This window comes from Phacochoerus africanus, chromosome 11 (assembly GCF_016906955.1).
Source record: "Phacochoerus africanus isolate WHEZ1 chromosome 11, ROS_Pafr_v1, whole genome shotgun sequence".
Taxonomy (NCBI): domain Eukaryota; kingdom Metazoa; phylum Chordata; class Mammalia; order Artiodactyla; family Suidae; genus Phacochoerus; species Phacochoerus africanus.
The window spans coordinates 35,425,825-35,453,737 of record NC_062554.1 but is presented as its reverse complement, the minus strand read 5'-3'; the positions used below and the strand labels follow the sequence as shown (position 1 = coordinate 35,453,737).

Below are 27,913 nucleotides of genomic sequence, written 5' to 3'. Positions count from 1 at the left end.
GAAAGCTAAGGCTCATATTTTAAGAGCTTTTAAGTACTTAAAGGGAGTGCACTGAAAGGGGGTGTGTTTCAATGCTTCATGTACTCACTGGGGAACTTGCCAGATTGAGGTTATGGGATCAGATCTCTGAAATCCTCATTATATTCTTGTTCTGTCATTTTATGTAGCAGGTAATAATACTACACAGAAGGGAAACCGGCAGTGTTATCATGGAACTCTAATTACTGTTCATTCATTGCCTTTAAATTCCTTCCAGTAGCTGAATATTAATGTTAACTGAAGAGAAAATAAGGTAAAAGAGATATTCCCTAAGGTTGTTATGCCTTAGATCATTATTTTCTCATAACTCATATTGTATCTTAATTCCCTGTTGTGAATTTAGGTATATGTAATTCTTTAGGGAATTCCATTTGTGTACCTATTCTACCCTGTAACTTAAATATTAGAATAATAATATATTAAATGTGAAATTAAAAATTGGATTAGAAAATGTAATGAAAAGGTTTAGAGATAAGTTACCCGGATAATTTCAGAAAGTTGACCTCAGATTGCTACTGATGTATCTATGATAAAAAACCAAGATCATTATTACAGTTCAGTTTTGGTGAATGGTCTCAAAAATTAAATTTTACTAAAGTCTGAATTTGTTTCTTCGGACTACCTCTCAACATTTAATATTAAGTAATTTTTTTTTTTTTTTCTTTTTAGGGTTGCACCTGCGGCAAATGGAAGTTCCTTGGCTGGAGGTCGAGTTGGAGCTGCAGCTGACGGCCTATACCATAGCCACAGCAGCACAAGCCACATCTGTGACCTACACATTGCTCACACAACGCCAGATCCTTAACCCACTGAGCGAGGCTAGGGATCAAACACATGTCCTCATGGATATTAGTTGGCTCATTACCCCTGAGCCACAATGGGAACTTTCATAATTATTTTAAAAGTTCTATTAGTTTAGGAGTTCCCGTTGTGGCGCAGTGGCTAATGAATCCGACTGGGAACCATGAGGTTGCAGATTCGATCCCTGCCCTTGCTCAGTGGGTTAAGGATCCAGCGTTGCTGTGAGCTCTGGTGTAGGTCCGAGCAGACACGGCTTGGATCCTGTGTTGCTGTGGCTCTGGCTTAGGACAGCGGCTACAGCTCCAATTTGACCCCTAGCCTGGGAACCTCCGTATGCCGCGGGAGCGGCTCCAGAAAAGGCAGAGACAAAAAAAAAAAAAAAGATACTGCCAGTCTTTTTGGAGTTCCCGTCGTGGCACAGTGGTTAGGTTAACGAATCCGACTGGGAACCATGAGGTTGCGGGTTCGGTCCCTGCCCTTGCTCAGTGGGTTAACGATCCGGCATTGCCGTGAGCTGTGGTGTAGGTTGCAGACGCGGCTTGGATCCCGCGTTGCTGTGGCTCTGGTGTAGGCCAGGGGCTGCAGCTCCGATTGGACCCCTAGCCTGGGAACCTCCATATGCCGCAGGAGCGGCCCAAGAAATAGCAAAAAGACAAAAAAAAAAAAAGTTCTATTAGTTTAGTTTTATTTTAAATTTTTTTGAAGAGGAAAAACTACAATATAATTGATAAAAGCATTGCGATTTTTTTGAAGGATTTTTTCCAAAAGATTTTGCCAAAAAATCTATTTTTGTTTCCTTTCTTTTTTTGACTGCCTTTATGAAGAAAAGAAAATATCAAAATAGGAAGAATTCCATGTCCTCTCAAGTAATCTCTTCTCTATAGATTAATACATTTTTGACAACTGTGTATTCTGTAAACCCTTAGTATTTTTAGTTCCCAGTATTCTTATTTCCTATATTTATATGTCCTGCTTTTTCCATAAAATGTCATTTCTATTCATCTTTATGTTACCCTGCTGAAACTAGTCAAATTATACAACTTTCTTATAAATTTACCATCTAGTTTGGGTCTCAGATTGTTGTGGCCAATGGCTGTGACCTTAATTATATGTTTTCTCTTGAGGGACAACCAATTATAAAGTTGACATTCTACCATATTTTGAATGTTTCAGGTCTTGTTTCTGAAATTCTTAGACAATATTATTTAAATTATCAGTCATTTTCACAATTATGGTCAATAGAATTTTTGAAAGGAAAAATCCATTTAACAATGGATTTTTTTTTTTTTTTTTACTTGAGAGTAAAAAATATTTACTCTCAAGTCTTTTCTACAGGTGCAGATCATTTCATTTGCCTTGAATGCCATTAAATATTTTAAAAAGTCATATGTGCTTTTATTTTATCATGAATGCTTTTATTTGACATTTACTGTCTTAAAAGTTCAACCTCAGCTCTAAAGGCAATTCATCTGATGAACTGCAACACAAGCTTCTGATTCCAAAAAACATTTATTACATGTGAATTGAATGTATTAGGCTGGGAATTTATATATCTTTCTAGCAACTTCTCAGAACTTCATATTGAACTGGAACTCATGAGTATTTTTAGAATTCTCTAGAATGCATTTGTTATGCTAAAGAAAACTTTTTGAAGATACCTTTGGAAATTCATCTCAGAATGAAGTCCAAAAACTTGGCTCTGAAAACTTGTCAGATACTGTTTTTCTCACTTTGGGAAAATCTCTTTTCAGTTCTGTAAATATCAGATGAAAGCATTCCTCTAATGGCTAAGTAACCTTGACATCATCATGGTTTTTTGTCCCGCTGTTAGAAGATGCTCTAAACATTTTGATCTGAGTGAAATGAGGGTTTTGTTATCAATTCTTTTCCACAAAATTTGGAAAGAATCACTTTAGGCTTACCTATGTGCAGTTGTACTCAGTCATTGATTTTTAGATTATAGATAAAAGCAATTAGATCTTGTTTAAAAAGAGATGGCTTTTGTTCTTTGTTTAAAGATACTAACAAGTATTTCAATAACTTTATATAAATAAATATCAATGTCAAGCACATTTACATGGCATAACCTTGGGTGTACATCTTATTCTTCTGAAAATTATATTGTGTTTGACTTTAGGGTACATCAAGCATCGAATGTCTCTTGGGGTTCAAAGGCTCATTTATCATTGTAATCAGAAGAGGAATTATATATAATTTTAGAAAATGGGTTTTAGAGACCTGATTTTAAGAAGAGCAAAAACAAATGCTTCCAGATCTTATGTTAAAATAATTTTCTATCGTTATTGGGAATAAGCACTGGATATTTAGAGTCTTAAAAAATGACCTCCATCCTATACTTCATTGAATGCTTACAATTTTTTATTGCAGTATGATCAGAGAATGTAAGTGGGGCTGATCTGGCCTATTTAAAAGCATTTGACATGAAAATTTTTTCACTACAGTTTTTATTTTTCCTGTGCCTCTACTAAAAAACATATATTGCTAACATCTTTATTGGAGAAACTGCCTAAAATGCTTATTCTGCTTAGTGATACTGTGAAAAGGTGAATTTAATCTAATAAATGGGAATTGTAGTCAATATTCTGATGATCACTCCTGCCTAAAGGTCTGCTTCAAGGACTACTGCCAGATGAATAAACAGTAGGGTTTCACTATTTGAAAATATAGAAAGATGGCTAATGTAAAACAAATTAGAATAGGAGCTAAAATTCATTGAATGCATACCATATGCCTCCGAGAATTTACATATATTTTGCAGGAAACAACATAATCTTATCAAAGATAGGCAGCTGTCTAGGCTTTGATAATTTAAAACAGGTTTTATGCTTATTTTGTTAGCTTTTATCTTAAAATTAGATTGTTCCAGAGATTAGCCCAGTCTGTGTACGGGGAAACTCAGATCTAATTTCAAATTTCTCCCAATTTATATATTCAGGTAGAATATACCTGAAATTGCCCATTTTACAGAGCGATTCTAGAGGTTTATTTTTGTCTTTTTGACCCTGTCAATGCAGATATCTATTGGCAACATAAAGTTTCAAACAATACATCTGCAGCCAAAGAAAACCGAACCACTTTGCACTGAAGTTTTCAAAAATACAAAGCTCTAAATTAGAAGCAAGCAATACCACCACTGGACAGACAGGTCACAACATTGCATTTACAGAAGGCATCACCCACTCACTGTAGTAGGCCCTAAGTCCTACCCCTAAATTTTAATACTTTCGGTTCCATATACGTTGTAACCTTCTCTATAGGTTGCTAAATTCTGGGTATTCTGCGAGGAAGTTGGATTAAAAGTCTGTGCACTCTTTGCCACCTTCATTCTCTTTGCTTCTGCCCTGGACTTGTAACAGAACTCTATCAAAGCCACCAGCATTGCCAAGCCCAAGCCGCCAACCAGAATGTAGAAGACGCCTGCTACGTTGCTCAGGCTCAAGGCACTCGTCTTGTCCTGGGGGGATAAAGACATTTCAGTTAACAGTGGAAAGTCGCATCCAGCAGGTGAAAGAACACATAAAATTCAAACAGCTAATGCTTAATTTAACCTGAAATTATTTAACATGTATAAGTCACTGGTGTAAGTTTACGGATTTAAACATAAGGCTTATGACTCTTGGGAGAAGTGAAATTGTGATGATTACCAATAAATTGTGGAATTACATTTAATAAAATCTGTAACATTTTATCACTATTAAATATACAATGAAAACCACTCTACTTGGCCATATATAAGCATAGAGTGGCAGGAGTGGGCTTATTATTAAGTTTGAAAGTGACATGTTTAAAACCCAATTAGAGGGGAAGGGAACCCTTTTGGCTTACCTTCCATTAAAACATTTCAAATGTTTGAGATTTTTCTTGAATAAACCTAACTTCATTTTAGGAACTAAGGACTTTAAGCTAGCAGTTTCGCATTTTGTTAATCATAACTTCAACAAATAAATGCAAATAGTGTGCTAGGGTATATGCTATTTGTTCTTTTATTTATATCCAGGAAATCTATAAAGTATCACTTTAAAATATAAGATTTAGGAATAATTATATATAATTATATATATTATATATGCAACACATTATAACTTTATGAAAAGATACTATAAAAATAGAAATTTTCCCATGGTCAATTGGGAAATAAGTTATTTGTGGACAAATTTTTAACTTTATTGCTTTAAAATAAGATTCTATTTCCAATTAAAAATGCTTAATCACTTAATATTTTAGACATATTATTCTCCAGAGCTTTAGTATATATATTATTTCATAATACATTTGGAAATAGACAAGCATATGATTGGAAGATATTAAATTGTAACAAGAATTCATAATTTTTTCATAAATTGTAAATATGTTATATAACATTATTTGAAAAAGTATTTTGGGTAGACTATGCTAAGGATGCCCTGTGACTGTCATTTTCTCATCAGTGTGTTTTGATGAGATTGATTAGGAGAGTGTTTAATTTAAAAAATGTACTATTGTACACTGTTCACTTAGCCATGACATCAACTGATTGGGTCAAAAATTTAGGATAACTTCATTTTAAAAATAAGCACTCATTAAGTATTTATGCTTCTTTGACTTTACATAAGGATTTGAGATAAACTATTTCATTATTTGACTAAGCTTGCCTCATTCCACTCTGGTTCAAAGGCAGACAAGAGTGATTAAAACATAGGGAAAAACCTGAAAAGAGATCTATTATTTTCTCTTTCTTAAATTAATTGAGATTCTTCTATATAACGTAAGTCATTCATTTAGTATCTTAGGATAATGAATTTTTTTTCTTTCTAAAAGAAGATATAGAAAACAGTAAATGAAGATTTTAAGAATCCTCAATAAGGGCTTTTAGGCACTATGTTCTATTAATTTGTTCAGGTATTTACAGTCACTGATAAATTGTAACATTTATTTCTTCAGAATGAACATATAACTGTTTATAACACTTTCCATTTGTACTCAACAGAATCAGGCTTATAGTTTCCTGCCTTGTTCTAAAACAAATTCATGAATAAGAGATCTTAGAAGTTGAGGATATTATGCATAAACATTGATTTATTAAAATAATCTTGATAGAACAGAGTTGGAAGGTTTATTTATCTGTTAAAACAAAAATACAACATGTCCTCTTCAAACTAAAGTGGAATGCTTGGCAATGTAATGACAAAAGACTGTACTTCTGAACAAGATATGTTTAATATTTAAAATGTTTTTGTAGATGACTACTGGTCAATTTCCTATTTCCTGTTTTGAGAACACATAAGTTCTTGAAATAATATATTTCATGGTCTTTGCCTCCAAAACAAACAAAAACCTAACACAGATGCACAACTTTTATTAGTGGTACGTATTTTTGAGAATAATATAGGGATTTTATGATTTTGGATATTTTTATAGTTAATTTAAGTTTATTTAATAGCTTTATGGGGAGCACTTTGCAATTTTCTGAAAAGGCACTCTGTGGCAGAAATCTATGACATTAGCTTCTAGTTTAGGCAGTGTATAGAGAAATATTTAGTTTTTAGTTTCCATATACTCTTGACAATTGCTCCCGTTTACTGCTTTGTGAACACAAGAGGAGGCCCCGAACTGCAGCGACTGACCTTGCTTCCAGAGTCCTTGGGTCCACATTCACCTTTATCGTACCACCATTTGTTTTTCAGCTTGTCTAAGACGCCTGCCTCACTGAGTTTCAAAACGGCAAGGTTTACAGGAGTTCTTCACGTGGAAAATAACATAAATAACATTATATATGTTATTTTATGTTATTCAAGTAAAACTACATTAGAATCGCATGGCAAAGTGACAGAGCAGAGGCCACAGTAGGTGTTATGTCTTGTACGTAGGCCCAGGTTTAGATTCAGACATAAAACTGGGGCCTGCTCCATCGCTTTAGGTAACAGGCACATACTGCTAGGGAGGATTTTTAAATAAAATGTATGCAATTACTGTGAATCCAAAACTATTAGCTTGGATTGGGTTTCTTGAGCATTTTTAATTTTCCCAACATAAATGTGGAGACATTCAAAATCCAGAAGCTCACTCCTTTTCTTTCTCTTTCAAAATTAATGGAAGCGACTCAGGTTGACAGGCTAAAATAGAAGCTAAATTGGACTGATTTCATTTCTTACAGGCATCATAATTCAGCTAGTAGAATTTTACTTTTTGCTTTAAAAATATGTCTGCAGTATCCATTATTAAATGCCTCCCTAGCCACTCTCATCCAAGACCTAATTCAAAGTGGAGGGTAATTCAGGTGTTGCTGACAGAGGGCAACTTATAGAGGAAAGTCCTTATAAGACAAATACGTAAATCATTATTTTAAAGTATAAGCTCATGCTGATATTTTCCTTCTGAATTGCAGTATTTAACTTAAATAATATCACCAGAACTAATTTTCATCTGTCTTGAGTCTACCATATGAATATACTCTTTTAAGTATAAAATGCAGAAACTATAATATACTATATAAACTCTTACCAACAAATATTTGATAGGTTAGGAGTAACCAAGATTTTTATAAATAAACTCCCCATACTATAAAATCCTGTTTTTCTTTCCTACCATGTTTGAGTCCTTCAACACTACATATTTATACAAAGAGTGTCAAAGATGAAAGGTTCACTTGTCAGTCAGCATCAGTGTTCTGAGATTCTCAGAGTTTAAGAATTCTTCTGGTCTTTATTTCCATGTTAACTTCTGTGTAAATGGAATGAAGACTAAGAAGATGAATGGGAAAGAGTAACTCCAAGGAGCTTTCTTTGTTACATTTTTTGTGATTGGTTGGTTTTTGTTTCCTTTTGCTGTTACAAGTATTCGGAGAGAGTCTCCTTGCATTCCTCTTAACGTTTCTAAGGCTGCCACAATCATTCTTTTTTTTTTTTTTTCTCCCTGGCTCTATCTCCTAATGCCTCACTTATTCTAGGAAATGTGGAGTGCATTTGGAGAAGCACGACATGCTTTTATTTGGTTACCAGAGGGTTAATTCCATAAACCTATCAATGCAACTAGATAAAGCATTAATAATGATGGTGATGATTCCTAACACTTACTGAACCCTTATGTACCAGGAACTACTGAAAGCATTTTACATGTTTAATTACTATTATCACCTGTATTTTACAAATGAGGAAGCCACAGCACAGAATAGTTAACTCATCTAGTCACATAGACATAGCTAGGAAGTAGCTGAATCAGGGTTTGTATGGTCTGTTCTTATATCCTGTGTTGTTGTTAACAACAGAAGACTTAGGAAACAGGGATTTCTGGTTGAGTTTTCTGGTTAAGAGTTAAACTACAATATATTTTTTTGGTACTGTTTGTTCTAAAAAAGACATAAAACTAAGTTTTCCTTTTATCTGGTTTCTGAATTTGATTTAATTTTTGTATCAGTGTTCTCTTATAAAGTTGCTCCTTATAAAATTCATTGTTCCATTCATATGCATTTGCCACATTCCTAGAATGTTATATTGTTTTTGGATTAAAATCTAACATCAGCATGATTTTAATACAAGTACTAAAAACTGAGTTTAGGGGTATGGTGGAGTGAGGATTATGGTTAATTGGGGTGCTTGGTGAGCCCAAGTCAATCTAGATTTTACTATCTATAACCTCTCTACCCCCACATTACATCTCCCACCTCCATTTATGAAGTGATTGTTACAAAATCACACCTGTGGGTTGCTTGGTGAACTGTGAACTCCTTGAGAACAGAAGGCACATCTCACTCATTTTTGTAAAATATTTCTCAGGGTATCTGACTCAGGTAGGTTCTCTGTAAAATTATTACATTTAAATTACTTTGATTTCATAACAAATGTTTTTGTTTAAAAGATAACTAAGGATGTTTAGATCCCCAAGCTAGTTCACCACAAGTCTTTTTAACATGTGTAGAGTACATTATATTAGCCTATATTGCGCTTCTTCAGTGGGGTGTTCTGGGAGGAGAAGGACTTGATGCTGAAAAGAGAAGGGAAATAAAAGCTGTTTCCTTTAAGTTTATTATAGAAGGCACAATTGAAGGTGAAATTATGGGTTAAATGAAGACTGCCTTTGACTTATCTCCCCTCTTCTTAAGGTAGTGTTTCTCTAACCTGCTTCATTTTCTCCTCGCCTCTTTACCCTTCTTCTACTCTCTCTGGTAGTCTGGTTTCAGAGGATAAAATTAGATTGGAATTTTGAATAAAAGATATTTATAAATAATCAAACTTAATGGTCAGTGTTTAGGCACTGAACAAGGAATTCATTATTGGGAGATTGCTTTTCTAAGGGTTGGTTTCCATTTACGAGTCTTTGTTTACAGTTTTTTTCTTTCCATTTTTCCCTCCTTATGAATGTATATTTCCTGTAACAATCTGTTTATTATTACATTGGTTTCCACGGCTGTGGAGAAGGCCATCTGCAAGTGTAACATATTTTCAAGTCAGGAAGGGGCTGCATTCTTTAAAGTGCCAAATTAAAAACTAAGTATTGTGTGATCTACTATAATTCCTAAAGAACACACTATTTGGCAATCACATTTACAAAATGATTTTAGTATGAATATCCACATTATGAGTATGCCTATTTTATATACATAGGAAGAGAATAATAAAGCAACGAAAACCCAATAATTTTGTAGATATTATTAGCATTGTGGGTCATTGATAATTATAGGCATTGCCAAAATTTTCAACTAGATCCAGGATCAAACTCACATAAAAATTGGCATAAAATTCTGTGTACAGTTTGTGTTCAGACTAAGTCATATCAGATTAATCAAATTGGATATGAATTTTAGATATTACAATGATATATTTAATTGTTCACTGTCAATTAATAAATTTCTATTATTCACAAGAATGACCATAAAAAAAGGACACAGCCCAATAATAGCAACATTCAAAGGGGTATGTTTTCAAACAAATTCATAGCCCCCAAATCATGTCTTTTCCAGTATATTTCATTTAACATACCACAGCTTTTTCCTTATTTCTTTTGTGGCTGAGGGCTATCTTGGTCATGCTCTGGGAATAGCTATCAGTTGACTGAGGATACTAATAATTTTGTAGCCATAGAGTGACTAGAAGCTATCATTGTGATTCTAAATAATTCAGTTGTTAATAATATTCAATGATAAGCTCCTTGAGGGAAAGGACAGTGGATAATTTTTTTTTTTTTACCCCCAGATACCTGTGCATGGTCCAGTTATTATTTATTATTAAAGCAGAACTTTAATAATGTGCTGCTATATGGAAGGGTGGAGAAGTCTTCCCTTGTTACAATCCTGTAAATGACAGGTGGGTCGATTCACCCCTCATAGGAACCTCTTCATGTGTGGTACAACTTTCCATTTTTCCCCCTTCGCTAGATGAATCACAAACAGAAGGAGGTGAGGTAAGTGTAAAAAGAGAATCAGTCATCCAAAGAAAGTACAGAACAAAAATAAAAAGGCAGCAACTGCCTCTTGGCAATTTACTTTGGTCTAAGTTAGGTCAGGCCATTTAAAATATCACATTTTAAAATAAATTCAGAGTAGGGTATTATTATTACCTATCCTATTGGTGATATTATGTCAATATACAACCTACTTGAAATTTTTCCCGTGTGAAAACAAGATTCTTGAGGGAAAATAGAATATACTGCAATTATGTATGTAATTAACATACATTCTATACTAATTTTTATAACATTTTAGAAAACGGCTTCTTATAATATGAAATAACATTTTAGAATATCATCTCATAGTTCATGTTTGGTGGCAGTAATGTACCATATATCTAGAGGGACAAGCAGTTTGATTTTTGAAAACTACAAGTTTAGAGTCATATTTATTTTTTTGGACAACGAATATCAACTTGGTGTCCATCATGTACCAAACAATGTGTTGGAAGCAGATTAAAATTCAGTTGAGTTATCCAAGCCCTTATAAATAAATTAAAATGACTTTTGTTACATAGATTTTTTCCATTATATGTACATTTCTGCTTCTGATTACTTATTTTTCTCTGGAACGTCTTTAATATACATGAAAACTGGTATTCACTATTCATTTTTTGTGGAAAATTCTATTTGTTAAGCAATGTTATATTTTGCTCATATTTGTGATAAATTGAATAGAATATCTTCATTTTTGTTTTCTCTGGTGCTATTACATTTCTAGTTTGCATAAATGGATAGACTATTAGTGTAAATGAGTAATTTTCTATTTCTGTATGTATACATGTATATATTTGTGTATTTATATTTTTATGGAAATGATCAGAACATTTTATACAATTTGGGGTCAGGGCTCCAAATTATGAGAGTTACTACTCCTTAAGACAACATATGGTTGGGGTCTTGGATGGAGATTTCTTAAAAGGGAACAATCTCAGAAGAATCCCTGAGGACTCTCTCTAGCCTTTCTGCTTTTTTCCCTCAAAGGGAATAAAGGACTCAGATCCTCTCTCAGAATAGGAGATGGATGATCAGAATTGGGTCCACACAATTCTATTCTCTCATCCTCTTTCATGTCTCCCTCTGTCGCCAGAATATTCATTTGGCATGGTTTATTCTTTCTCTTCCTGCAACAGGGCTGGCTATTAGATGGAAATGCACAAGTGAGATGGATTTGAAAGTCTTGTCAGATCAGAGCTGAGGGAGCATTCTCAGCACTGGAAGAGAGTGACATTAGCAGACTCACTGATAGATACTCTGTAAACAGAGCATTATTCTCTGAGTTTGGTGGCCAGGCTAGTGAGAGAATTTGTAGCCCAATCAAGAACCTAGATGAGCAGGATTTGTTTTGGCCAATTCTCTTGAATTTAAAAGAAAGATTAGAGTGTATATTTAAAATTTCTCAATGTTCTTACATAGCAATCGAAGATATGTAAGGAAAGAAAATTCAATCAGAATATTCCCATCTCTGGATTGTTTTCTTTAGTCTATCCACAGTGAAAAAGAGTTCTAGAACATTAGTTAATAATATCTGATAATTGTATACCTTTTTTTTCTTTAGATACTGCTTAGAAATAAAAACAAAGCATTACTTTATGAAGCTGAAAATATAACATGGATGCAGCAAAGATAAAGTTGAGTTGGTCTTGTTTTTGTGGCCTGATCTTTTTGTAATTTGATTCATTTATGGAAACAAACAAAAAAATCTCATGATTGTTTGATTTGTTATTTAACTTACTATTTAATGGAAGTCTGAGAGTTTTAAGTGGAGAAATGACTTTCTGGTGGGTATGGGTTTTAGTGGAGTCAGTTTATTGCTATTACTTAAAAATATTTCATGGTGGGAGTTCCCATTGTGGCTCCTCAGTAACAAACTCATCTAGTATCCATGAGGATGTGGGTTGGATTCCTGGCCTCAATCCAGCATTGCCTTGAGCTGTGGTGTAGGTTGCAGACATGGCTTGGATCCCGGGTTACTGTGGCCGTGGTGTAGGCCTGCAGCTACAGCTCAGATTGGACCCCTAGCCTGGGAACTTCCATATGCCTCAGGTGTGGCCCTAAAAGGACACACACACACACACACACACATACACACACACACACACACACACACACACAAATTTCATGGCATTTCTGGTGAAGAAAATAAGACTGGTCCTCTCTGTTCTTTCTCCTCTTAACTAAATTTCTCTTTCAAAAGCTTGCACTCCATCCTACTTTCTAAAACGAAGGTTCCTAGGACAATGTCTGATCCACAACTTCTTCAAAGCCAGAGATTTTCAGTGACTATTTTAATGAGGTTTGTTAGTGTGTACCCAAATTGATATTGTTAGCAAATATTTTTGCTTTAACAGTAATTGCATACTTAAGTTTGCGAAGGGCTTAACTACCAATTCTGGTGGTGTTAGCAGGTCTAAATTATGTCTCCCAGCAGATGCACTTATTACTTTACATACTGTTTACCCGCTTTTGGTGACATTGAGGCTAACCTTGGAGTCACCTCCCCCGCTGCCACATTCTCCTTTGTCGTACCACCATTTGTTTTTCAATTTGTCCAAGAGGCCTTGTTCATTCAGTTTTAAAACTGCGAGGTTAACAGCATTTCTTGAAACGATAAAACATATTTTGTAAGAAACTGCACAGCTGTTAAGATGTTAGAAGGAATGAGGATTTAAGCTCTTTTATAAGCTTCTCCCAGACGCTAAATAAACCTCTCATTTTGTCATCCTGCAGCCCCTTCCACCAGAGTCCAAACCAAAGGCAATTGTACTTTCAAAGTGTATTAAACCTGTAGTATTTGGGGCTGTTCACTTCACATTTCATTGATTTTCAAATAACTGACATCAACATCAACAAATTACAAAGATTTTTTTTTTTTCAGAACTTAAACTTAAATTTACTGGTAATTGAGAAAAATCGTATACTGAATTCCTTTGCCTCTAAGAATATCGACGACCAATAAGAGACAAGTGAAAATTCATTCCCAGAAGGAAAAACAGTTGCATTAAAAAAATCAACAAATCAGCCATTAATTTTTGTGTACTGATTTCCTGACACCAAGAGTATGGCTTAATTATTATTCCTTTTATTAATTGTATTGGTTCAGTTTCCTGGGCTAGTAGTCACAGGATAGTCAAAAGAAAGGTGGTAGCAGTTCTCAGAAAGCTTATATTTCAATTTTGTGTTGATTCTTAAAGTCACTAGATGCTCTTTAGAAACCAGGGTCACATATCCAATTTGACTGTTTAAATCATACAATTAAACCCCAGGAAGTCAGGTTGCATGTGATGTGGACTTTGCAAACACTAGATTAGATTTCCTTATTTATCTCTATGGGGGAATAAGGGTAGCAGATTCTAATTATTCTCTAAGAAGACTAAAAAAAATGTATCATGGGCTTTTTTCCCCATGTACTTGGTTTCTTTCTTGTTTTCAAGCTATAGTTTTTAAAAGATCCATTAAATCTTTTAAGAGGTTTTCTCAGCATTTAATGAAATGTCTATTAAATCTAAGGAGTGGCTCATATACTGAGAGAATTTGGGTATAGTTTGTGCTATTTCATAATTACTGAGTTTGGCAATTACTTAATGCCAAATGAATTACAGATAAAATAAAACAATCTCATGTTAATGAGTGGCACTTGAACATTAATTTGCATGTGAAATATCATTTAGTTGACTAATAAAAAGTGCTGCATATTTCACCACTGATGAGCTTATTGAAGTACTTCTTCTCTTAAAATTGTAATAGATAAGTTATGTGCATTTTTCAGTGTTGTAATGGTCTGATCCACTTGGAGAGTAAACATTTTCCCTGAGTGTGTGTGCTTTGAGAATATTAACCCTTTTTAAGAATTATACTGCCATTTACTGAATGCTAATTAAATAATTAGCTGTTCCTACATTCTCAAGTAAGTCCCACATTAGTGGTATGAAATAATTAATATATTTCCTGAAGTGAATAAAACCAAGTTTCAGTTTAATCTCCAGAAGGACCAGAATGAAATGTAGGAATGAATGAATATTCAGTGAAGCTGGAGACATATACTTAAAACAAACAATGCTGTTGGGATAAAATAAAATTGTTTTGATTTGTCTTTTGTCCATAAGAAGCTAAATAAATTTATCTTTCAATGTTAGTTGAAACTAACAACTAATTTTTTTTCTATTTTGGAAAAAATTATTTTTATAATCCACTTTAACCTTAAACATTTCTATTAGATTTTTTAAAATAAAGTGTTATCCCAATTATTTTGCATGTTGGTTTAGAGCATACTTTGATAAAACTAAAATTATTTCATGAGAGGGTTATTTAACAGGGTTATTAGCCATATCCAAAGACAGTTTCACAGCACAATAGAAAACAAAAAAGCAAAATTAAAAAATGGATAAGGAAAAAAAGCTTTATGTTGAGAAAATTGTTTGGAATAAAGCTTTTTACAAAGTTATTCTATGACATTGTCTTTCTAAAAACATCTAATAGGCCATGTAAAAACAGTTTAGTTTCACACTGCTATCCATATATATGTGTGTGAATGTATCTATATTTGATTAATATAATATACTTGACCAGGAGGTAAGTTATTGCTCAGTTCACAATTTATCCAAATTTTCTTGTGTTCCCTCAATAGAATCCACAATATACTACCACATTAAAATTTACTTTTCTTAAATGAAGGCACTTTGTAATTAATATTTATAGACAGTCTTTGGGATTTCAAGATCCCTTTGCCTGTTAAAAGTGCCTGCTATTTTCTACAGCTGTCTGACTAAAGATGTAATTTATGTAATCACTTGATGTCTAAGGTTCTCCTGAGATTGCTATTTAATATGCTGTATAAATCACATCTGTAAGGACCATTTGAACATCTATTTTATGGAATGCATCTCTTTTACATGTTATTAATGAAAATCATCAAATTATTTTTATATACATATGTAAAGTTACTTTACGATTTCTCTAGACTAGCTTAAAAAGTATTTTTTTATCTAGGCAAAAAGAATAAGGAACCCTTAAGAAATAATTATAAGCAAGTCTAAGAAAGTCATAAGGAGTCAGGTGAATACGGGCCATAGAAAGCAGATCTTTGCTGCAGCACATTTTACTATTGCTTTGGAATCCCCTTCTTGCATTTGACACAGATTTTGAAATCAATGACAGAAACACTTATTGATGATAAGGGATATTCTTGTCCTGATTAAGCATCAGAGAAGCTGTAATAGTGATCTGCCAAGCAGATAAGAGAAAGGAGAAAAATATTGTGAGCTATTTTATAATTAATTATTTTATTCTATTAAATGCAGCTTTCACAAAATAAACTCAGTTGGAATGGATTGCTTCATATGAAAATAGAGGGAAAGGAAGAGACAACAAGTGATCACATGTTTGCTGGATGTGCAAAACACATTTGAGAGCTCAGGTGTGCTGACAATGATTTTTTATAGACTGCAATAGGACCCAGGTAACATACTTATTTTCCTTCCTTCCTTCCTTCCCTCATTCCTTCCTTCCTTCCTTTTAAATCTTTTTAGGGCCACACCCGTGGCACATGGAGGTTCCCAGGCTAAGAGTCGAATTGGAGCTGTAGCTGTGGCCTACACCACAGCCACAACCAACACCAGATCTGAGACATGTCTGTGACCTACAGCACAGCTTGTGTTAATGCCGGATCCTTAACCCAGTGAGCAAGGCCAGGGATCAAACCTGCATCCTCATGGGTACTAGTCAGTTTCATTTCTGCTGAGCCACAATGGGAACTCCACCTTTTTCTTTTCTGACTTAGGGGAACCCTAGGTAAGAAAAACCCCTCTCCAAATGGCTTTTTCCATAGCGCTGAGATGCTGGGGAATGTGACTCAGGGCTGGAACAAAAATGCTCACTTAGACAAATTCCAGGACCTCTAGAAAACTTCCAAGAGTTTTTACTCCTGAAATTTTGTTCAATTGAATTTGAGATTATGAAAATCCATCCCTCATTGCCTTAGCATCTGAGACCCATTTTTGTTAATGAAACAAAAGCTTTAGAATGGGAACTAACAGACCCAAACTTTTTCCATTTATTAATTTTGGGTAAACAAGTCCAGTGCAAATTAAGATTCTCTTGTTGAAAACATGCTTAATTCAGGCTAAGATATCTATTGTTTACTCTCTATCTTTCCATAAACAATTTCTCATTAAATGCTATAGATTCAGATAGGCTTTTATGCTTACCGTATGCCTTACAAATTGTATTTACTTCTAGATCATATTTTTTATGGTATAATTTTTCTGTTGGTAAGATATTAAAGTTTATATCTGATAAAATATCTATCTAAATACATAGGGAAATTTTAAAAATTGTTTAGTATTTTTATGATTTCCTGGATTTGATGATATTATTGTAAAAACCTGATACACAAGCCTTAGATTTAGTCATTTTTTTGTACACAAGATTTATTTAATCTTTTAAGAAAGGATCCATTAATTATATACACTTGAGAAAGTTTCCTTAGTTTTAGGCCAGTATGCTTTTATCTTAAGTGTTCTCTACATACTAAGCTTTCTATACAATTTAAATATTAGGATGTTAAAAATGTCCAGAATATTTACCTGAATGATGCTAGAAATTTTTTTTTTTTTTTTTTTTAGGACTATACCCACAGCACATGGAGGTTCCCAGGCTAGGGGTCCAATCAGAGCTGTAGCCTACACCAGAGCCACAGCAACGCGGAATCTGAGCCAAGTCTGTGCCCTACACCACAGCTCACTACAACACTGTATCCTTAACCCATTGAGCAAGGCTAGGGATGGAACCTGCGTCCTCAAGGATGCTAGTTGGGTTTGTTAACCGCTGAGCCATGATGGGAACTCCTTTTCATAGTCTTAATAAATACTAATATATTTTAAAGAACTTATACAATTATGTGAATCAATAAGAAATTATGTAAACACCTAAGAAAATCCCTTTAAAATCCACAAAGGACATTGGTAGATATTTTATGCAGAAAGAAGTATAAACTTTACTTGGAATTAAACTGACATGAATTAAAGAAATACAAATTCTTTTTTTTTTCCTTCTCATATTGGGAAATATAAAGGTAAAGAAAATGTTTATTATATTCAAGGATTTAATAAGTGTCCTCATGCACTGCAAATAGAATTTAAAACTGGAAAGAAAATAATACGGCTTTATACAGCAAAAGCTTAAAACAATTCTTACCTTTTATAATTATTGATAATAATTTCCTTTTTAGAAGTCAATCTTAAGAAAGTAATCAATGATCTGACAAAGTGACATAATAAATGCCATAGTATATTTATATAGCAAAACATTGAAAGTAATTTACATGCCCAACAAAAGGGGAAAATTAAGTAGATTTTGGTGCACATCAGTAGCTTTCAAGTTTGATTTGAGTGTTGGAACCAATATTACAGATACTCAAAGCTAAACTTCTGTATCAGAATCTTCTGAATTGGGGGCTATATGTACATTTTCACTAAGCTTCTGAAGTGATAGCATTGATAAGCACTAATAATCCATATGACTGAATGTTTAATAATCATAATATTTTAATGACCATGGAAATGCTTAATATCAAGTAAAAATGCTCAATATCAAGTAAATTTATATATTCATTTTGACCTTAATTTGGGAAAATATATAATGTTTATACATATATATATATATATATATATATATATATATACACAATGTTAGTGGCAAAATGCTGGAAAGAAATATAACAAATAGCTAACTATAGGTATTTGGATTATGATTGATTTGAAGTTTGTATTGTTTTTATGCCTCCCTGCTCACCCAACATTTTCTGGAATGAAAATGGACACTTTAATAATCACTAAAGACTAGAAAACCTCTCTTAATTATTTTATAATGCCTAATAGAATTATTTCCTGCAAATCTAAATACATAGTGTATTTTGGATCAAGAAAAACAGGAGTTCCTGTCGTGGCACAGTGGTTAACGAATCCGACAAGGAACCATGAGGTTGTGGGTTCGGTCCCTGCCCTTGCTCAGTGGGTTAACCATCCGGCGTTGCCGTGAGCTGTGGTGTAGGTTGCAGACGCGGCTCGGATCCCGCGTTGCTGTGGCTCTGGCGTAGGCCGGTGGCTACAGCTCCGATTCAACCCCTAGTCTGGGAACCTCCATATGTCACCGGAGCGGCCCAAGAAAGAGATCGAAATTAGTTTAGAATTACTTTTTTTTTTTTTTTTTGGTCTTTTTGTCTTTTTAGGGCCTCACCTGCAGCATATGGAGGTTCCCAGGCTAGGGGTCTAATTGGAGCTGTAGCCTCTGGCCTAGGCCACAGCCACAGCAATGCCAGATCCCAGCTGTGTCTTCAAGCTACACCACAGCCCATGGCAACACCAGATCTGTAACCCACTGAGCAAGGCCAGGGATCGAACCTGCAACCTCATGGTTCCTACTGGGATTCGTTTCCGCTGTGCCACGACAGAAACTCCTAGAGCTATTCTTAAGGATCTTAAAAAAGTCATTGTTCTGATAATGTGATTTGCTTTGGTTCACTTGGTTTCGTGCCTCTAAGCACAGGCTGGATGGAGAACATGTGATGCAATTGCCTTCTACAAAGGTTCTTATTTGAAGGTAACAGGTCAGGCAGAGAGGTTATATATGAGTCTACCCATCAGCTAGGATCTGCAGAAGCTTAGTACACTCTCAGTGGCCTAAAGAGAAACCTTGCGATTTCACACAAACTTAGACAGGATGTGGTTTTTGTTTTTGTTTTTCCTCTTTAGGCCAGATTAAATGAATGTGATCGTGAATAAACGTGAGTCTTGCTAAGTGGGCCATTTAAAAAAGTATGTATATACCTCTGTTTTTAGAAAAAGAAATTCCATGGCTGACAACTAACTATGTTCTTCCCTAAACAAGTATTAGAGACTATAAGAAAAGTCTTTTTTGATTTTTTGAAGTTTTTAAAAATTCAATTAAAAAAATCTTCCATCATATGACATATTTACTTTATCCCCCCCCTTTTTTTTTAAATCAAACAAAAATTTTAGATTGGAGGAACACCTGTTGTGGCACAAGCGAAATGAATTTGACTAGGAACCATGAGGTTGTGGGTTTGATCCCTGGCCTCTCTCAATGGGTTAAGGATCTGGCATTGTTGTGAGCTGTGGTGTAGGTCACAGATGCAGCTTGGACTGCACTTGCTGTGGCTGTAGCATAGGCCGGAAGGTATAGCTCTGATTGGACCCCTGGCCTGGGAACCTCCATATGCGTGGGTTTGGCCCTAAAAAAAGCAAAAAAAAAAAAAATTTAGATTGGAAAACTGACTTGACTTAAAATTTGTTATTCAGCTGGTAAATATTTGCAGAAGTTTGTCCAGAGCCACTCTAATAAGAAAACAGTAATTTCATGAAAAAAAAAAAAAAAGCAACTCTGTGTAGACTATTCATTCTGTTATTTAAATGATGGCTGAATTGTTAGTATTGTAACAAGTGTTACGCACATGAAAGTTCATGCCATATACCACATGAGATAGGTAGGGAGGAACAAATATCACATGGGATTTTACTTTTGTGGTTTAATGATGTCCAATCCCTTGTCCCCTCCTTCCCAGCCCCTCCCCAAGAAGGTATCTAGAGGAAATTAGTAGGAAAAACTGAGAATTTACAAAAAACCCTAGAACTTTAGATATAGTCAGTTAATAACTGAAAGAAGAACTATTTCATCACTCAAGGAAATATAAAAAGTAAATAAAAATCAATAGGCCGCCAAATAATAAGAACTTATTATGTCTGAACTTAAGGAAAGTTATTTGTATTCACAGTTCTACTCCTATATCAGCTATTTAGGCCTGGAAGATTAACTAACTCTCAGCATTTATCAATGCTCCACTAAGTTTTCAATTTTACTTGTAGCTATATTATTACTTTTCTTCCCAAATTATTCTTTTCAGTAAACAAGCACAAAGCTCTTTTTGCTTCATTGGATTTGTGCACTTATTTCAAAAGGCATAAATTGGGTTTAGTTGCTCTCTCTCCATATGCAAACAGTTTTTTGGACACACCCACAGCATGTGGAAATTCCCCAGGCCAGGGACTGAACCTGCACTACAGCAGTGCTGCAAGCTGCAGCTGTGACAACAATGGACCCTTAACCTGCTGTACTACAAGAGAACTCCACATGAAAAAAATTTTTAAAAAGGCATTAAATTTTCACTCTAGTTTGCTTATGTGATAACAAGTAAGATTTGCATAAAATGGCACAATTGATCAATAATATCAAAATTCTGAGGAAAATTTGTTTATATGAAAAAATAATTCAGACATAGCATGATTTGAGCATTTGAAAGCCCCTTTAATAAGGAGGAATTTATTGTCTTTATTTTGGATTTTGGATGACATATATGCAGTTAAGTTATTATATAGAAATGTTTGTAATTCATACTCCAATTGAGTCAAAAAGAACTGAACAAATTGAATTGATACTGGGCTAGACTCCAGGAATTGTCTCTAAATTGTGTTCTTTGGAATGTGCGTGACTAATTCCTATTTGAGAACTAGGTATGAAGAATGTGATTCTTAGAAGGAACACTATGATTTTTGTGAAGATATCTGCCAGTAGTTTAGTCAGCACACTAGCTAGAGATTGTAATAAATAAAAAATTGAATCATATTTTTAGTATGATTTTTTTTGTAATCCTTACAAATATTTCATGCAGTTTAGTTTCATGATTTTGTCAATTTTAGGTCACACAGTACAATTTTCTCTTCTCTTTTGGGTCACAGACTTCTTTTAGAAGTCAATGAAAGCATAGATAATTTCTCAGGAAAAATGCACAAGCATACAAAACCCAAATTGATATACAATTTTAGGGAATTGCAGGGGAGCAAAATGTGCCCCCCCAAAATGTCTGGCATGAGAATTATTTCAAACTGAAAACAATCAAGGCCCAAAAAACTCAGGAAGAAACTTTGGTTTTCCTGCTAACTATCTTAAGGATTTAGATAGAGGACCTATTACAGAAATAGAGCTATTACAGAGACATATGTAAAGAATATGGGCTGGGTATGGTAGGGAAACTCTTCAAGATTAGGGTATACTCTGTGTTCCATTGTCTATGCACAGACCAGCAAACATTTGTTTCCCAAATATTTGCTTTTTAATCTCCATGTGATGTCTTCCTCACCTTTGTATTCCCAAGCCACTGCCCCCAACATCCTCTTTGGTCTTTAGCTGAAGATGGTATTTACGTTGAGTGTTTGGGCCATTTTGGTGAGTTACTCAGTTTTCCTGGGTCTCTCTTGTGTATACATGTTATTGAACTTTTGTTTGATTTTCTCCTGTTAATCTGTCTCATATCAACGTAATTCTTAGACTAGCCAGAACAACCTATAAGGGTAGCGGAAAACGTCTTCCTCTCTGTTAGATGGGATTCAACTTTACTGGCTGAACACAACTCCCTACAAAGCTTCTGCAGGTAAGAGACCCTGGCACACCTGACAAAAGCCAGCAGAAGGTAATATTTCTTATCATGTCAGTCAGATTTCTGGATCTCTGCTTTCTGGGTCTGTTGGAAAAGAGAGTGTTAAGACTTTATCTCTTTTCTAAAATTAGAGTAGCAGGAGAAAATATTTGTGAGGCTGGCTCCTTGAACTTGGTGACTCTTGACTTAAAATTTGGTAGAATACTCTTGGTTGATCTTTTCCCTCCTACAGATAGTCACTATTTTCCTTTGTCTCTGTCTTTTGTGTCATTTGTTATAAGAAGGAAAACCATTAGTCTGATTAGGCTTTCCTTTTGTCTTGTTCTATGTTTCAAGAGCTTGGTTTATATACCAATGAGAAAAATCTCTCTGGTCTCTGTCTTTCAAAAGATGCATATACGAGTTTGCATTTGGCAGCCAGTTAAATAGACTGGGATTCTGAGCAGTTTCTTTGTCCAGCTGTTTCAGCTCTCAGGGGAGTTTTATCATAAAAGGGCCAGTCCATAAAGGGCCTTTATCTTCTCAAACTTTCTTAGACTATTTTTGGGAGGGAGCCTTTGGAACACGGGGACTACATCATCTGTGCCCTCGCTCAGGATGCCTCTTGTGTCCATGGTACTGTCTGAAAAGTTACCTCAGGGTCTTTCCATAAATAGGCTTATTTGTTTGAGTCACTATTAAGATCTTACCCATCAATGACCAGATGATGGATCCTTTGAAATGGAAAAAATTCTACATTGGTCAATTTTTAGGAAGCTCTCATCATAAGCAGATGTTTTATTGGTATCTATGGAATGACCAAATTAAAAGGTAGATACAAAGAAATATAACAAATAATCTTTAAAAAATCCCTTAGTTTTAAAAAAATAAAAACAAAAAATTTGTTCAGGAGGCCTTGTTGAATTTGTAATCTCTGTTTCCCCTCAGTGGGTCTTAACAGATGCTAATTAAAAAATACGTTAATAAATAAGAGAATTTAGGGGAAAGAGACTTCCCAACAAGGTGGAAATTTTTAAAGGGTTGTTAAAAATACAGTAAATAAAGCAAATCTTGAAAGTGATGGAATAAAGAGGAAACAGAAAAAGTAGTGTAGTGAAGCTCATCACAAGAAGATGGAAATCTTTAGATGGTTATAAAGAATCGAGATAAATAAAATGAGCATTGATGGGACCAAAACAAAGTTTTAAAATACAGCACTATCTAAGACTGTGTGAGCCAAAGGGACTCCCTGTTGATACCCTCTCCAAAATTAAAGGGCCCCAAACAAATTTATTCTAATCACCCCAGTTTCGTTAAAATCTAAAAGGCTAGAAAGAAAAAAAAAAAACTGTGCTGAAAAACCTACCAGCAATTGCTTGGGGCAACAGTTAGGCTAATTAAATAAGTTAAAGATTGACAAAAGGGCCTGGGGCCGTTGGCTCAACCCCTTACTGGAGTTCCCAAGGTAAGTCTTTTATACAGGAATGAATAACATGGCTGGGGAGATAATAGAGAAAAAATTTCTGGGAGTCCTTGTAAGACTGAGACTTATTTGATGGGTTCTTAAGGTTAAAGGTTAAGAACTGATGGAACTGAGATGAAAGTTTATAAGAAAATTGGTGTATTTGAATGGGCTTTATGTAATATGGCTAAATCTCCTTTGCTTGACTGTCTTGTAGGCAGGGACATTGTGACTCACAAAGAAATGTTTTCCTTGCCTGTTATTGCAAGACAGGGCAGGTAAACCCACCCTTTAGGCAGTGTTATTTAACATGCTAAAGGAATCCAGGGGGGTGGCCTGAGCCCACATAATTTGAGATGGAAACTGGTGCCTGATATTCAAGGGTTAACAGAAGCAATAGTGGAAAATTTTGCCCCTGGAGTGAATTGGCATGTGGTTGACTTGTGCAGTCAGAAAGAGGGCCTTTTTGAATGCCTTGTGCAGACTTTTTGAAGGCATGATGCATTGAATCCTAATACCTAGAACACAGAAATGTCTTGGTTTCCATTTAGTTGGAAATCGTGTCTGTAATATAAAGAAAAAAATTAAAGAAAATTATTTTCTTTACAAATATCAAATACCTTTTGATATTTAGGTGTTAGGCTAGTAATTTGGGGAAATGGAAAGCAATCATCTTTGTCTTGCAAATCTCCACAAAATCAGAAACGTAAGTGCAGCCCACAGTGGCCTGAAACTGAGCCTGAATGACTCAATCAGGTAGAACCTGAAAAACTAAAGGAAAAAAATTTGGCCTTTTAAAAACTACGATCTGGAGTTCCAGCTGTGGTCTAGGGGGTTAAGGATCAGACTATAGTGGCTAGGGTTGCTGTGGGGGCACAAGTTCAATCTCTAGCTAGGTGCAGTGAGTTAAGGAGCCAGTGTTGCTGCAGCTGTCATAGGTGGCAGCTGTGGCTCAGATTCAATGCTTGGCCCAAGAACTTCCATATGCTGCAGGTATGGCCAAAAAAAAAAAAAAAAGGTACAATCTGCATTTCTAATTCACGGCCTCTTTAAGGATTTATCAAGGACAAATACAAATCTTAAAAGTCTTTCCACAAATAGTAAAAACCCTTAGCAATCTGAGTAGATAAATGTAACTTATTGCAACTGTTACTTATGAACTAGCGAGTTTTCTATTGTACCTGATTCATGACTGAAATTTTAAAATGAAAGCTATGAGATCTCTGGTTGTGTATGTCTGTGTTTATGTGTGTACATCATAGATATGGTATTTTAAAATCTCAGAATGGTATTACCAAAATACATTGTAAAAGAGCTCATCAGTTGACTGAAGTGCTTACGAATTAAATATTTCTAAACTAACCCAAATATTTTTCTAGTTAACATGATCTAAGATTAATCTTTAATAAATAAAAACAAGTTTAAGTTTGTTAGTTTCATTAAATAGGGCTATCTTGTGAGTTATCAGCATTGAATGTAAAACTTGTATTTTACTAAATTTACCACAAGTCAAATAAATTCAGTTACAAATTTTGTTAGCAAAAGGATAACTTCCGTAATTTTAAAAAATATTATTTTGATTATTTAAAATTTATATTTATTGAAGTATAGTTGATTTACAATGTTGTGTTAATTTCTGCTGTACAGCAAAGTGTTTCAGTTTTTATATATATATATATATGTATTCTTTTTAAAAATATTCTTTTCCGTATGGTTTAATAACAGGATATTGAATCTCTGTGCTATACAGTAGGACCTTGTTGTTATCCATTCTGTATATAGTAGTTTGCATCTGCTAATCCCAAACTTCCACTCCATCTCCCCTTCATCCCCTCTCTCCCTTGGCAACCACAAATCTGTTCTCTAAGTCTGTGTGTCTATTTCTGGTTTTTAGATAAGCTCATTTGTGTTATATTTTAGATTCCACATATAAGTGATATCATATGGTATTTGTCTTGTTCTTTCTGACTTACTTCACTTAATATGATAATTTCTAGGTTCATCTATGTTGATGCAAATGGAATTAAAAATACTTATACTTTACTACATGTCTACTTAAAAGTTTCCTTAAATTTTTGTGAAAACTTGAAGCTTTAGAGTTTTGCTAAGTTAGTTTAAATGATGGGAATTTATTGAATGTCAAGGTCATTTCCAGAGAAGATAAAATACTGTGACATTAATTGCTAAATAAATCTAAATCTACTTTTATCTTCTTATAAAAAAACTAAAGATGTTTGGGTTTATTAGAACCATGTGAAGTACCATATTGAAAAAAATTATGCTATGAGGAAATATATGATTTCAGAAATTATAAAATATACATAAGCTTCCCAGTCAAAAAAACACTAGTGTAACAGTTCATTAACTGTTTATTTCTTGGTTTTCACTATGTTTTCTTCTAAGGGTTAAGAATTCTAATTAATCTATATAATTAAAACTACTAAAATTAATAAGGAAAACATCTTAATATGCAAAGGAAAAAAAGTATAAGGAGTGGAAACATATTTTGTTAAGGGAGAAGAAGGTAATTTTGTCCTAAAGAGAGGTTCAAAAAAGGAAGGAGAGAGTAAAAGAGAAATCATAGGACAAAATCTAAAGGTGGAAAAAGAAGTTATAGAAAATTTGTGGAAAAGGAACCCTGCATAGGATACAAAATTAATACACAGAAATCTCTTGAATTCCTATACACTAACAATGAAAGGTCAGAAAAAGAAATTAAGTAAACAATCCCATTTACCACTGCATCAAAGAGAATAAAATATCTAGGAATAAAGCAACCTAAAGAGGCAAAAGACCTGTACTCTGAAAACTATAATATGCTGATAATGAAATCAAAGATGACACAAATAGAAAGATATACCATGTTCTTGGATAGGAAGGATCAATACTGTCAAAATGACTATTCTACCAAGGCAATTTATAGGTTCAATACAATCCCTATCAAATTACCAATGGCATTTTTTTTCACACAATTAGAACAAAAAATTTAAAATTTGGGAGTTCCCGGGGTGGCTCAGTGGTTAACGAATCTGACTAGGAACCATGAGGTTGCGGGTTCGGTCCCTGCCCTTGCTCAGTGGGTTAACGATCCGGCGTTGCCGTGAGCTGTGGTGTAGGTTGCAGACGTGGCTCGGATCCTGCATTGCTGTGGCTCTGGCTCTGGCGTAGGCCAGTGGCTACAGCTCCAATTCGACCCCTAGCCTGGGAACCTCCATATGCTGCAGAAGCGGCCCAAAAAAATAGCAAAAAAAAAAGACAAAAAAAAAGTAAAAAAATTTAAAATTTACATGGAAACATGGAAGCCCATGTATAGCCAAAGCAAATTTGAGAAGAAAAACAGAGCCGGAAGAATCAGGCTCTCTGACTTCAGACTGTACCACAAAGCTACAGTCATCAAAACAGTATTTTAGTGGCACAAAAACAGAAATATAGATGAGTTGAACAGCATAGAAAAGCCCAGAAATAAGCCCACTCACTCACGTATAGTCAATTAATCTATGACAAAGGAGGAGGCAAGAACATAAACTGGAGTAAAGATAGTCCCTTCAATTAGTGCTGCCTGGAAAACTGGACAGCTACATGTAAAAGAATGAAATTAGAAGTCTCTAACATCATACACAAAATAAACTCAAAATGGATTAAAGGCCTATATGTAAGACTAGATACTACAAAATTCTTAGAGGAAAACATAGGCAAAATGTTCTTTGACATAAATTGCAGCAATATCTTTTCAGATCCACCTCCTAGAGTAGTGAAAATAAAAACAAAAATAAACAAATAGGACCTAATTAAATTCAAAAAGCTTTTACATATCAAAAGAAACCATAAAAAGTGAAAAGACAACCCATAGAATCGGAGAACTCTTTGGAAACAAAATGACCAAGAAGGGATTAATCCCCCAAATATATAAACATCTCATAAAGCTTTATACAAAAAAAACCCAAACAACCCACTCAAAAAATGGGTAGAGTACCTAAACAGACATTTCTTCAAGGAAGACAGACAGATGGACAAAAAGCGCATGAAAAGATGCTCAAACATAGTTAATTATTGGAAAAATAAAAATCAGAACTACAATGAGGTATCACTCCACATCATTCAGAATGGCCATCACCAAAAAAGCTACCAACAATAAATGCTGGAGAGAGTGTGGAGAAAAGGGAATCCTACTTTGTTGGTGGGAATGGAAGCGGTTGCAGCCACTATTGAGAACAATAGGGAGGTTCCTTAAAAAACTAAATAGAGAACTACCATATGACTCAGCAATCCCACTCCTGGAAATATATCCAGAGGAAACCCATAATTTGAAAAGATACATGCACCCCACTGTTCATTGCAGCAGTATTTACAATAGCCAAGACTTGGAAGCAACCTAAATGTCCATCAACAGAGGACTGGGTAAAGAAGATGTGGTGTATATATATATATGAATATTACTCAGCCCTAGGAAAGAACGAACTAATAATGCCTTTTGCAGCAACATAGATGGACCTATAAATTATCATACTAAGTGAAGTAAGTCAGACAGAGAAAGACAAATATCATATGAGATCACTAATATGTATAATCTAATAAAAATGATACAAAAGAACTTACAAAACAGACTCGGAGATTTAGAAACGAAACTAATGACTAGCAAAGGGGAAATGTGAGGGGAAGGATAAATTAGGAGATTGGGATTAACATATACACACTATGATATATAAAATAAGTAACAAGAACCTACTGTATAGCACAAAGAA

General features: G+C 34.5%; 1 protein-coding gene across 1 annotated transcript in view; it reads right to left on the bottom strand.

The window, feature by feature from the left end:
* The window catches only part of GRIA4 (glutamate ionotropic receptor AMPA type subunit 4), a 250,640-nt gene that overhangs the window by 2,992 nt on the left and 219,735 nt on the right, over positions 1-27,913 (bottom strand). Inside the window, exons 13-14 of the mRNA XM_047754351.1 lie at positions 6,465-6,579; positions 4,181-4,315 (exon numbers count right to left, since the gene is read on the bottom strand). Of these exons, the coding sequence (XP_047610307.1) occupies positions 4,181-4,315; positions 6,465-6,579 (250 nt within the window). The remainder of the gene's footprint in view (positions 1-4,180; positions 4,316-6,464; positions 6,580-27,913) is intronic.